Here is a 13,505-nt window from a genome sequence, read left to right as displayed (position 1 = left end):
GAAGCCATAACCTCCTTTCCCCTTTTGCCCTTATCTTCACTCTTTTAGCATTTCAAGCCTCGTTTTTTAAAAATAGCAAACTCGGAGTTCTTGTTGTGGCTCAGGGGTAAGGAAGCTGACTAGTATCCATGAGGATGCTGATTCCATCCCTGGCCCCACTCAGTGGGTTAAGGATCCAGTTGTTGCCATGAGCTGTGGAGTAGGTTGAGGATGTGGCTCAGATATGGTATTGCTGTGGCTGTGGTGTAGGCAGGCAGCTGCAGCTCACATTCGACTCCTAGCCTGGGAACCTCCATATGTAGCAGGTGCAGTCCTAAAAAAAAAGACAAAAAAATACAAATAGTAAATTTGAGGAGTTCCCTTGTGGCACAGCAGGTTAAGGATCCGGCATTGTCACTACTGTGGCTCCAATCTCTGCTGTGGCAAGGGTTCAGTCCCTGGCCGGAGAACGTCCACATGCTGCAAGTGCAGCCAGAAAAAAAAAAAAAAAAAAGCAAGCTCAGTTCTTCTATAAAATCTAGGAACTTTTTAAAAACTCCTAATGGGCCCTTCTTTCAAAACACATTCATGTGCTAGGATAGCAGTCAGATAGTTTTGTCTCTGTTATGGAGTTTGGTCACTTTTCACTAAGGGCAATCATAAATTATTGATAGGTCTTAGGCAAAGTAAAGACTTATTTTTACCCTTTACTTTAACAACACATGAAGTGACAAATTATTAAGTGCCAGAAATAAAGGAGGTAACTGTAACTGGTTCATTAGTAAGCTTCCTTCTACTTCTGTATTACAGAACATTAAAATTTGTGACTATCTTTGGCTCCTAATTTTGCATACTTGGCAATTTATGGAAGATGATTGGAAATGGAAAAAGAATAGGAAGATACACAGGGCTTTGTAAATATGGAATAACAATCCCTCCCCCTTTTTTCAACTGACCCCATAAGAAGTTCCCAGGCCAGGGATCAAACCCATGCCACAGCAGCCACTGCAGTGACAACACTGGATCCTTGGATCCCTAACCCTCTGTGCCACAAGGGAACTCCTAACAATCTATCTTTCTTAGAAACCAGAATGTTTTCCATTTTTAAGCTGACTTTCCGTATAGTTGTCTTGTTGCCTTATCTATTTAACTTGCTGACAGTAAATGTTTTTGGAAGTGTTTGGTGCTACCAGTTTACAAGTCACATAAAAGCTTTTGTTATGGAGTCCTGTCGTGGTACAGTGGAGACGAATCTGACAAGGAACCATGAGGTTGCAGGTTCGATCACTGGCCTTGCTCAGTGGGTTAAGGATCTGGCAGTGCATGAGCTGTGGTGAAGATCACAGACATGGCTCGGATCTGGCATGGAAGCTGTAGCTCTGACTAGACCCCTAGCCTGGGAACCTCCATATGCCAAGGGTGTGGCCCTAAAAAGCAAAAAAAAAAAAAAAAAAAAAAAAGTTGAAATAATTTTTATATATTGGGTTAAATAAAATGTTTAATTTTACCTGTTTGTTTTTACTTTTTAAAATGTAGCTACTAGAAAATATGAAATTACAGTTATGGCTTGCAGTGTATTTGTGTTGGACAGCACTGGTCTAGACTTTTTCATTCTGTGCATCAGTATGTATCTACATGTAGAAATAATTGTGTTGTTATAAAGCAAAAGACATCATTCTGTACTTGTTAATTTGTAATATGCTTTTCTCATTTAATGCATCTTGAAAGTCACTCCACATGAATACTTGGATATCTGCCCAATTGGGAGCTAACTTGGAGATAACATATAGTGTTGTTATCTGGTATAGATATATCATGATTTATTTAACCATTCTATTATATAGATTTATTTTCAATTTCTCCATCATAATAACAGATATTGCAATGAGAATTCTTATTATGCATTTCTCATTTTCTTTTCATACTTGCCAGTATTTTTCCAGGTTAAAAAAGTATATGATGTTTTCGGAAAAATAAAGGTAAATTTATACAACATGGCAAGCTTTAGAAAAGCTGGAGGGGAGTTCCTGTTGTGGTGCAGCAGAAACGAATCTGACTAGTATCCATGAGGATGCGGGTTAGATCCCTGACCTTGCTCAGTGGGTCAAGGATCCGGCACTGCCGTGAGCTGTGATGTAGGTTACAGATTCAGCTTGGATCTGGTGTTGCTGTGGCTGTGGCATAGGCCAGCAGCTGTAGCTCCGATTCACCCCCTAGACTGGGAACTTCCATATGCTGTAGTGCTGCGGTCCTAAAAAGCAAAAAAAAAAAAAAAAAAAAAAAAAAAAAAAAGAAAGAAAGAAAAAAGAAAAGGAGAGCTGGAGCTGGAGGTTTTTGATTTTCGATGGTCTGAATCCATGCTCACTTTGCAGTGAGAACTTGCCCATGATGTTACATTGTGGAATTTATAGTTAGGTCCTAGAAACAGTGACTCTATGTTCACACATTTATAACATTTAGAACTTAGATCTCCTGATTCCATAAAGACTCTGCTTTTTTTTTCTCTAGCCCAGAAATTGACATTTTTTCTATAAAGAGCCAAGTAGTCGATATTTTAGGCTTTGTGGGCCATAAAATCTGTAATGTTGCCAGTCCTTGTTGCTCTACCATTGTAGTACAAAAGCAGCCATAGTTAAATTTAATATGTAAATGAATGGCTGTGGCTGTGTTCCAGTAAAACCTTATCGATTTTAAAATTAGAATTCAGGGAGCTCCCGCTGTGGTGCTGTGTGTTAATGATCTGGCATTGCCACAGCTGTGGCATAGGTTGTAGCTCTGGCTCAGATTTAATCCCTGCCCAAGAACTTCCACATGCCACAGATGTGGCCAAAAAAAAAAGAAAGAAAGAAAGAAAAGAAAAAGAAAAAGGAAAGCCATCCTTAGCTGGAAAGCGGTGTAGAAACAGAGCAGTGCAGATTTGTCCCATTGGCATTAGTTTGCTGATCCTTGCTCTAGAATCTCAAGTTTAGGAGTTCTTCTGTGGCACAGCAGGTTAAGAATCGGGCATTGTCATTACCGTATCTTGGCCAAAAAAATTTTTAAATGAAAGAAAAATAAATAGTTCAGGATAGCACTGCTCTTAAGAACCCACATGAAGACAACCCAAATGTAGAATGAATAGATTGTAATGTAATGAAAATGAACAAATCACAACCACACACAACAATGCAGATGAAACTTATAGACATTGGGAAACCAAAGAAGCAAGGCATACGTGTGATTTCATTTCTATGTTGATTTCTAAAATAGATAAAAATAGACTGAAGTTTTTAGGGAAATAAAATTATAAAGAAAAACAAGCAGGGAGTTCTCTTGTGGTGTGGGATCCAGCATTGCCACTGCTGTGGTGAGAATTCAGTCCCTGGTCCAGGAACTTCCATAGCCAAAAAAAAAGAAAGAAAAAAAAAAAAAAAAAGGAAAAACAAGGAGGTAATTACCACTGGTTACTTGAAAGGGTGATTGGGAAGGGATGAGGAAGATGTGGGTGGCCTGTTTCTGAGGTATAGCAGTATTCCATTTCTTTTTAAAAGGTATTTTTCCAAGTCAAAGACCTGACATGGCCCTGCTGATTCACATGTGAATGGTAAAAAAACAGCATGGGAGTTACCATTATGGCTCAGTAGGTTAAGAATTTGACTAGTATCCACGAGGATATGGGTTCAAGCCCTGACCTCACTCGGTGATTTCAGCTTGGGTGTTGCTGCAAGCTTCAGCAAGCTGCATTGCTATATATCACAGATGTGGCTCAGATCCTGTGTGGCTGTGGCTATGGCATAGGCAGCTGCTGCAGCTCTGATTCGATCCCTAGCCTGGGGAGTTCCATATGCTATAGGTGTGGCCCTCAAAAGCCAAAAGAAAAAAAAAAAAAAAAAACAAAACCATTAAAAACAGCATGATATCTAGCCTTTTAAATTGTTAATAGTACTAGTATTGTTAACTATAAGTACAAATATTATAGTCCCATCTTTTTCATTTTACATGACCAGAAAGTGTTCTGCTTTTTGACTGTGCATTTGCTTTACTATTCACTATATATTATACACATTTTGTGTTATATATTAGTTTTTAAAGACAAGAACAGACCATATAAACAAGGAAAACTGCCTGAGTGAAGAGAACTACATAGAAAAAGCTAATGATAAAGTTGAAATGGACAGACTTCCTGAATGTATGACCAGGAAATGAGCAGCATTGCAAGATATCTTCTAGTTTAAGACTCATTAAGAAGGCTGGCACCATGGTAAGCATGGTGAAAAATGTTCCTGATAAAATTTTGGTCAGGAGCCACTGGTGGTCCTGGAGGTTCAAGCCCTTGTAGAATCATCATGGCATCAAAATGAATGACAGTGGCCTAAGTGAGGCTTCTCCAGTGGCTAAAAAATTCTCTTTGACATTTGCTGAGCAAGAAAGTTTTCTTGTCTTAACAAATTTTTTATTTTTTGTCTTTTGAGGGCAGCACCTGTGGCATATGAAGTTCCCAGGCTAGGGGTTGAATCAGAGCCTCAGCTGCTGGCCTACGCCACAGCCACAGCAACACTAGATCTGAGCTTCGTCTGCAACTTATACCACAGCTCATGCCAATGCCGGATCCTTAACCCACAGATCGAGGCCAGGGATTGAACCCGCATCCTCATGGATACTAGTCAGGTTTGTTACCACTGAGCCACAATGGGAACTCCTGACACATTTCTCACTGTAGTTAAAAACCACATCCTTTTGGTGACGGATGCCTGGTAGGATTTACTTCAGCAAGGACTTCATGGATAAGTCAGTTTTGAAGCTTTGTTGGAATAAGCTGCTCTCATTGGTGTAAATACATGTCAAGATTGAAAGCTTACATCTCTCTTGCCCCTTTCATCTTTAAGACAAATGGGCTGATGAAGCAGGTCCTGGTATCTGTTTATAAGAGCATCTGTGTCTAGATTTATACTAGTGTTGTCTGGTAGGCAGCTTTCAAAAATGGCCCCCAATGATTCCTCACCCCCTGGTATTCATATCCTTGTGTAATCTTCCCCTTGAGTCAGTGCTAGAAAGCGACTTGTTGGTAACAGAAATTATGGCCAAAGTGATGGGATGTCACTTTCATGATTAGGTTACAAAAGACTTTCATCCAGCTGGACTCTTTTGACTTTTCAACTTGCACATTTTGATGAGGCAACCTGCCATGTAGCAGGTCCATGTGGCAAGGAACTGAGGGCTTCTGTCAATGTCCACAAGGAACTAAAGCCCTTAATCCAGCAGCTGCAAGGAACTTAGTTCTGTAAGCAAACACAATAACATTGAAAGTAGATCCTTCCATAGACAAGACTTCAGATGAGACCACAGCCTTGGCCAACACTCTGCAGCCTTGTAATTCCAACTAAGGACTCAGCTAAGCCACACCTGACTCCCAGAAATTGATGTAATAAATGTGCTTTAATTTTTAAGCCACTAAATTTTGGAATAATTTTTTAAGCAGCAAGAGATAACTTAATAGCATACATCCTGGAACCAAATATCCCTTTTTCCTAGGGAAGACCTATTTAAGCCTTAGTGAGGTTGATGAATAGTGTGGCAAGCAAATTCTTCCTTCTCCCAAAATATCTCCTTAGCTTTCTCTGGTTTTGCATTTTTAAATTAGACAAAGTATGTTTCAAATACTGGGGAACATTGCCATGGTCTTAGTTTATTTGAGACAGTATTGCCATTTAAATTATTTTCCAATGGGAAGGAATTAGGAACTTATGTCTCTCTAAGGAGGCCAGAGTTTTCCTTTTGGGAACCATTGCAGTGGACAATTCACATATTATTACCCTAGTTAGTTATTGGTCCTTGGGGATTATCTCTCAAGAGGGATTCTTTTTTAATTTTAAAAATTTATTTATTTTTTTTAATGGTCACATTTGGGACATATGGAAGTTCCCAGGCCAGGGGGTGATCCCAGCTGCAGTTGTACCTACACCACAGCTGTGGCAATGCTGGTTCCTTTAACCCACTGCAGCCCCAAGGGGTAAAGAAGGATTCTTTGAAAGATAATTTCATGGCAGCAAATATACATTTGTGAGCTCTCCATCTTCACTCCTATTTAGAGAAATGATCCCAAATCTCTGTAAGCATCTAAGCTAAAATCCCCAGGCATTTCTCATGGGGCAAATTGAAGATTTGTCCTGAGTGGGTATCTGTGGGCAGGTTACAGAGCAAAGTCCTAATAAATGCATCCACAATGCCTAGGCCTTGCAGGCACTAAATACGAAACACGTCAACTTGTTGCTCATAAAGTTAGAGGCCCAAAGAAGATATTATGTACTTTATGTTCTTTGAAGAGTCCAGCTTCAATGGATTGGCTGGAATTAAGAGTATTTGCAGGAACCTAGACAAATGGTCTTCCACATAAACTTAATGGAATTCACAGGAGAATGATGACTGAGGAAACATCTAACTTCAGAAAGAAATGTTACAAGGGGCATTCCTGCTGTGGCACAGGGGGTTAAGGCTGATTGCAGCAGCTCGAGTTGCTACGGAGGCACAGGCTCAGTCATAACCCAGTGCAGTGGGTTAAAGGATCCAGTATTGCTGCAGCTGTGGCTCAGATCTGATCTCTGGCCCAGGAACTCCACATGCTGCAGGGTGGCCAAAAAAGAAAAAAAAAAAAAAAAAAAAATAGTGGAAAGACATCCATGTTCACCAGTTGGATACTTTAATATTTTAAAGATGGCAGTACTCCCCAAATTGATCTATAGGTTCAACCTAATTCTTATCAAATATCAGCTGCCTTCTTTGTAGAAACTGATAAGCTGGGAGTTCCCTTGTGACACAGTGGGTTAAGGATACAGCATTGTCACGCAGTAGCTCAGGTCACTGCTGTGGCACGGGTTCAATATCTGGTCAGGAATGTCCACATGCCATAGGCACTGCCAGAAAGAAAAAAAATTGATAAGCTGACCCTAAAATTAATATGGAAACTCAAGGGACCCAGAATAACCAAAATAATCTTGAAAAAGAGGAAGAATTGGAAGAGTCACACTCCTTGATTCCAAATCTTACTATAAATCTACTGTTTGGTACTGACATAAGGGTAGAGATAGAGAGCAGAATAAGATTATGGAGTTCCTGCTGTGATGCAGCTAGTTGGGCATCTGGAGTTGTCTCTGCTGCAGCCTGGATTTGACCCCTGGCCCGGCACAATGGCTTAAGGATCCAGTGTTGCCACAGCTGCGGTATAGTTCATAGCTGTGGCTTGGATTTGATTCCTGGCCTGGAAACGTCCATATGTCACAAGTGTGGCTGAAAAAGAAAAAAGAAAAAGGGTTGAGAGGACAGAAATAAGCCCAAGTATCTATGGTCAACTGACATTTGAAAAGGGTGCCAATGTACAGCAGAAATTGGCACATTGTAAATCAACTATACTTTAAAAAAAAAAGTGCTGGGAATTCCCACTGTGGCTCAGCAGTAACGAACTCGACTAGTATTCATAAGGATGTGAGTTCAGTCCCTGGCCTCACTCAGTGGGTTAAGGATCCGGCATTTCTGTGAGCTGTGGTGTAGATCGCAGATATAGTTTGGATCTGGCATTGCTGTGGTGTAGGCCAGCAGCTGTAGCTCTGATTCATCCTCTACCCCGGGAACTTCCATATGCCTTGGGTGTGGCCATAGAAAGACCCCCCCCCCCCAAAAAATTAAAGAATTAAAAAAAAATAAAGTGCTAATGGGGCAAGACAAGTCTCTCTTACTCTTTTTTTTTTTTTTTTTTTTTGGTTTTTAGGGCCACACTTGTGGCACAAGGGAGTTCCCAGGCAAGGGGTTGGGTTGGAGCTGCAGTTTCTGGCCTATGCCACAGCCACAGCCATGTGGGATCTTAGCCAAGTCTTCGACCTACACCACACGCTCACGGTAACACTAGATCCTTAACCCACTAAGGAGGCCAAATATTGAACCTGCATCCTTATAGATACTAGTTTGGTTTGTAACCCACTGAGCCACAACAGGAACTCCGAGACTAGCGTCCTTAACAAAGTGGTGCTGAGAAAACTGAAAAATCATCTGTTTTTTTTTTTTTTTAAAGGCTGAACCTGTGGCATATGGAAGTTCCCACCGGGCTAGGGCAGGGGTACAACTTAATTGAAATTTAGATGTAATGGCAGGCCTTGTATTGATTTTACAAGAAAAACAAAAAAAGCAGGCACAGTGGAAATGAATCTGACCAGGAACCATGATGTTGCAGGTTCAATTCTGGCCTCGCTCAGTGGGTTAAGGATCTGGCGTGGCTGTGGCTGTGGCATAGGCTCTCCACTGTAGCTCTGATTTGGGCCCCAGCCTGGGAACCTCCATATGCCATGGGTGCAGCCCTAAAAAGCTGTTTCGTGCTTTGTTTTCCTTTTTCAGACCACTGATGTTCAATGCCACCAGTATTTTTGCCTCAAGACAACAAGCTTCGAAGGGTATGCACAACCGGTGACTAAGCCACATCTATGCAGCATTAAGGAACAGAAAAGATTCAGAGGCACTGTTTTTTTGCTAAGCAGTTTATTTGAGTACTAACACTGACTTTTTCATAAATATCCATTTCACATCTTTAATAAGGCTCCTTGAGAGCAGTGCCCATCTTATTTTTATCATGAATTAGCGTTTGGTACACAATAGGTGCTCATCAGGTATTTTACTACCTCTTTTCTAATAATTTCCCACTGGCCAATGTCAAAGTGACAGTTTCAAAGGTTTATAGAAAAACAAACCCAGCAGTATTTCAAAAGGAAGGTATCTTCCAACTCATTTGGATATTTATTTTCTTTTAGGGCTGCACCCGTGGGATATGGAGGTCCCCAGGCTAGGGGTCGAATCGGAGCTACAGCTGCCGGCTCACACCACAGCCACAGCAGCACTAGATCCAAGCCACGTCTGAGACCTACACCACAACTCATGGCAATGCCTGATCCTTAACCTACTGAGCAAAGCCAGGGATCGAACCTGAAACCCATGGTTCCTAGTCGGATTTGTTTCTGCTGTACCATGACGGGAACTCTCATTTGAATATTTTAAGTGTAACTGTTGCTTACTACCCTTTAACACGTGCTAGCTTTTCTCTCTCACAAATTCAGATACTCCAAAGGAACAGTATTTATCTGAAATAAAATTCATTTTTTACAGATAGTGTCTATCTAAGGTAATCTATATTGGTTTTCCATTCATGAGACTTGAGGTGTTCTTTTTAAATATATTTAAGTAGAGGTAACTCAATTTAAGGAAAACAAAAAACCCTGAAGAAATGCACAGGTGGAACACAAATGAGGTAAAACACTGTAAAGCTGCTTCACCAAGGACTAAAGGTTGGGAAACAATGCCCTATGCAAAGTGTCCTCATTCTTGAGGGTTAAGTGGGTATTCTTCCAATGGTGCAGGTGTGTCAGATTCCTCAGGCCTTTTGAGAGTTCACAGATGTGACAGAATCAACAACGCATGTTAAAAGTATCCTGCTACATCTTATAAAGAAGGACCACACATCATACAGTGCACCACAAAAGCAGAGGTCAAAAACTGAAGCCAAAACAAATTCTTAAACTTAAAAAAAAAAAAAAAAAAAAAAAAAAGCCTTTATAAAGCAAAAATATATTCTATTACTGAACTGCTCCCAGACCAAAAAGTTATGGGGGTGGAAGGTGCATTTAGCTAGTGGCTGTATTTAACAAGCAAATTATCATCAACATCTATATTACCCAACTTTTATTATTCCAACTGCAGTATAAAGAGAGATCACAGCCACCTGGGGGAATGTACAACTCCTGCAGCCTTCAAAGGCAGAAAGCCACACAACTATAAGATAAGCCTGTGAGGTACACTTTTCTGAAGGAAATTGCTGGGTCTCTTAACCAAAGAATATTCCAGTAACACACACCCTAGTACTGCTTATAAACCAAAGGAGAAAGAATAATGCATTATATAACATATCCCTTGAAACAGGGAGAGGAGGATCATTCTGTGGAAACAGCATCTTTGGACTCTGCATCAGTTTGTTCCACTTCAGCTCTGGCAGCAGCTTCGGCAGGAGTAGTGACTGTTAAGGTGCTTTCTGACTCTGTAGCCAGGGTTTCCACTTCGCCTATGGCCTCAGCAGCTTTACCTCTGGCCTCTGCTTCAGTGTTGCCCTTCTCAGATGCTACTCCACAGGGTGTCTCTGCTTCCAGCGGCTCTTTGGGGTGGGGGCCACCAGTGTCCTCAGCTGTGTCCACTGGGCCTTCCCCTTCAGCCAGCATGTCACTACTTTCTGGAGTAGGTGCACCTTCCTCATCTACTGCTCTCACTGCTGCTGTAATCACCTCAGCTAAGACTTCGGCAGCTACTTCCTCAGGTGTCTCTTCCTTATCCTCACCTCCTAAATTGTCATCTCCTATTTCTGGGTCAACAGCTTCACTGGTGAAAGGGTCTTCACCCTGGCCAAGAAGAGGGAATACAGGTCAGTGCAGTCTAAATAACTGTCCAAATGAGAATTCAAGGGAGGCTCAGGTTGCTGGGAGTTTGTTTTTGTGACAGGCAGAGTCAACAAAAGAAATACTTTATTATTACTTTTTTCGGCTGCCCTGTGGTATATATGGAACTCCAGGGCCAGGAATCAGATTTGAGCTGTAGTTGCAGCCTAAGTAGCAACTGCGGCAATGCTGGATCCTTAACCCACTGTGCTGGTCTGGGGATCGAGACTGTGTTCCAAGATGCCACCGATCCTGTTGCACCACAGCATGGACTCCAGAAGAAATATATGTGTTTTTCCTTTTTAGGGCCCCACCCTCGGCATATGGAAGTCCCAGACTAGAGGTGGAATTGCAGCTGTAGCTGCCAGCCTCTGCCATAGCCACAGCAACTGGATCCCAGCCACATCTGCAACCTACACCATAGCTTGCAACAACACTGGCGCTTAACTTACTGAGCAAGGCCAGGCCGCATCCTCATGGATACTAGTCAGGTTTGTAACCCACTGAGCCACAACAAGAACTCCCAAAAGAAATATATGAAATCACATCAAGTGAGTGTGATTTCTAGGTTCTGAAAAGCTTCACCAGTAGTATTTTGCACTTAATCAAGAATATAATGGTGAGGAAAGGTTCAAAAAGATCTAGGTTTTCTTAACCGTCCCTGTCCAAAAGCCTGATAACAGGAAGCTGACTCTCTTTTTAGTTTCATTTAAGCACACAGCCCTGGGACAAAGGTTAACCCTACTTTACAGATAAGGAAATGAGACTTAAAAATCAGTAAGGGGGAGTTCCTATTGTGGCTCAGTAGTAACTGAGCCCGACTAGTATCCATGAGGATGCGGGTTCCATCCCTAGCCCTGCTCAATGGGTTAAGGATCCGGCACTGCTGTGTGAGGTGGCATAGGCCAGCAGCAACAGCTCCCATTCAACCCCTAGTCTAGGAATTTCCATATGCAAAGGGTTCGGCCCTAAAAAGACAAAAAAAAAAAAAAAGAAAAAAAGTCGGTAAGGGAGTTCCCATTGTGGCACAGTAGAACAAATCCAATCAGTATCCATTGGATACGGGTTCAATCCCTGGCCTAGTGCATTGGTGACCAGGCATTGCCATCAACTGTGATGTAGGTCACAGACCTGGCTTGGATGCTGCATGGCTGTGGCTGCGGCTGGCAGCTGCAGCCCTGATTTAACCCCCTAGCCTGGGACCTTCCATATGCCTCAGATGTGGCCCTAAAAAGCAAAACAACAACAACGAAACAAAAAAAAGTAACTTGGTGAGTTCCTGCTGTGGCACAGATCACTGCTGTGATTCGGGTTCAATCCCTGGCCTTTGAATTTCTGCGTGCTACAGATATGGCCGAAAAGACAAAAAAAACAAAAAACAAAAACCCACCAAAAGCCAAAAAATCAGTAACTTCCCAGGTCACACAGCTATTAACTATCAGTCAGTATTCAATCCAAGGCTGACTCTCTCAGACGCTGAATTTCTTCTCAAGAGTATGCTAAAACTGTGTAGTTTAGAAAAAGTAAACATTATCACTAGCAGATTTAAAAAATGTGCTTTAAAATCTGGTGTTTAGAAGCTTGAGTCTACCAAGTGACTCTAGAAACTCTAGAGAGCCACAAGGTAAAACAATGATCAGTCACGGTTCTTACACTGGTTATTGTCTATTACTTTATGGATTGAATGAATTGTCAAATAATGAAGCAGTTACTAACTGAAAGAAGGGCAAACAGGGCCTAAGGCAGACTATGTTGAATCTTAAATCCTAGCCCCAAATGTTGAAGTCATGGGGCTGAGCACTTAGCAAAATAGGCTTCCTAAGGACAACCAGACTCTTCCAACCAGACTTTTCTCTAGGGTATCCTCTTTGGAATGTTTTATTACTCTGCTCCTGTCACTAAAGCTCAGTAGAGTGGCACCACTGGTTCTTTCCTGATGCCCTCTCCTCCTCATCTCATTGTTGGTTGTCTCTGCTAGCAAAACCCTCTTTTTGGTTCTTTCTGGACAATCACCCATCTACCTTGTATTTTTTGTTTTGAAACATCTCACCATCATCTTGCTTGGTATTTTATGGATAGTCAAGGCTTCTCATGGTGAAAGTCAGCACCATTGCACAGATTAATTCCACACCTGCAGAGTTCATCCTCCACTGCAACAACTACTGGACTCCTAAACACAAACCTTGAGGTATTTTTCCAGCATCTTCACTATGTGTCTGTTGTTCAAAACACTCTTAGCCACATGGAGACTTGTTTTCTTGAACTGTTCAGCAGCCAACTATAAGGGAACCAAACATGGGCTTTTAAAAATTGCATGCAAAGGGGAGCAAGAGAACAAAACCAGCCTGGCTACATTAAAATGCTCTGAGATCAGCCCTATGCAGAGACAACCAAGATCTTTCTTCATTATGGTAAAACCCCAAATTCTAGACTCCAATGATGAAAGAAAGAGTCCTGGAGAGACATCAGGACTGTCTTGTGAAACAAGATTGTGAACTGGATTGTGAAACAGTGTAGAAAAGTTGGATCATCTTAAAAGAAAGAGCACAGGTGCACAACTACTGTCCAGGTACCACATGCATAAACGAGGATGAACAAAGAACACACACAGATCAGAAGTTTTGTGGACTGGGTGTGGGGAAAAGGCAAGCCTTTTCTTTACAGTTTTTTGAGTTATACTGACTTTCCAAGTTCTACAACACAAGTATGAATGCTGCCAGCATTTGACAATTTAGAGCTTGACACATTCATGTGATAATCCCTTGTTTGTACAGTATTTCTGGCCACACCCATTCCTTTACTTATGGTCTGCGGCTGCTTTTGCCCATCAGTAAGCAGCAGACTTGAGTGTCAGGGAGAGATCTGATGGCTTACAAAGCCAAAAACCCTTTATTAAAAAAAAAAAAAGCCCAATATCTTGAGCTAAACATTTAGCTTTAAGTTCCATTACAAGTAAGAACCAAATCAGTCCTTAACCCTAAGTCCCCTAGGCCATTCTGCTCTGAGTGACCCCCAGCTTTAGTTTATAAGAAATCCAGTTTTTCAGCAACTGGGGGATTTACCTGTGTGGTTTACGGAGAATATTCT

At 41.6% G+C, this 13,505-nt stretch overlaps 2 protein-coding genes across 3 annotated transcripts in view; both read right to left on the bottom strand.

Annotated features, from left to right (window-relative positions):
- AKAP8L (A-kinase anchoring protein 8 like) overlaps positions 8,465 to 13,505 on the bottom strand; it is a 56,897-nt gene continuing 51,856 nt past the window's right edge. For both annotated transcript variants that reach the window (XM_003123432.4, XM_005652898.3), the window contains exons 23-24: positions 12,601 to 12,696; positions 8,465 to 10,382 (exon numbers count right to left, since the gene is read on the bottom strand). The gene's annotated coding sequence lies outside the window, so the exon portion shown is untranslated. The remainder of the gene's footprint in view (positions 10,383 to 12,600; positions 12,697 to 13,505) is intronic.
- The window catches only part of AKAP8 (A-kinase anchoring protein 8), a 19,572-nt gene continuing 14,531 nt past the window's right edge, over positions 8,465 to 13,505 (bottom strand). The window contains exons 13-14 of the mRNA XM_003123431.4: positions 12,601 to 12,696; positions 8,465 to 10,382 (exon numbers count right to left, since the gene is read on the bottom strand). Of these exons, the coding sequence (XP_003123479.2) occupies positions 9,924 to 10,382; positions 12,601 to 12,696 (555 nt within the window). The 3' untranslated portion in view covers positions 8,465 to 9,923. The remainder of the gene's footprint in view (positions 10,383 to 12,600; positions 12,697 to 13,505) is intronic.

This window comes from Sus scrofa, chromosome 2 (assembly GCF_000003025.6).
Source record: "Sus scrofa isolate TJ Tabasco breed Duroc chromosome 2, Sscrofa11.1, whole genome shotgun sequence".
NCBI classification, from domain to species: Eukaryota; Metazoa; Chordata; class Mammalia; order Artiodactyla; family Suidae; genus Sus; species Sus scrofa.
Note: the sequence above shows the minus strand (reverse complement) of the source record. Positions and strands in the feature narration are given on the sequence as shown.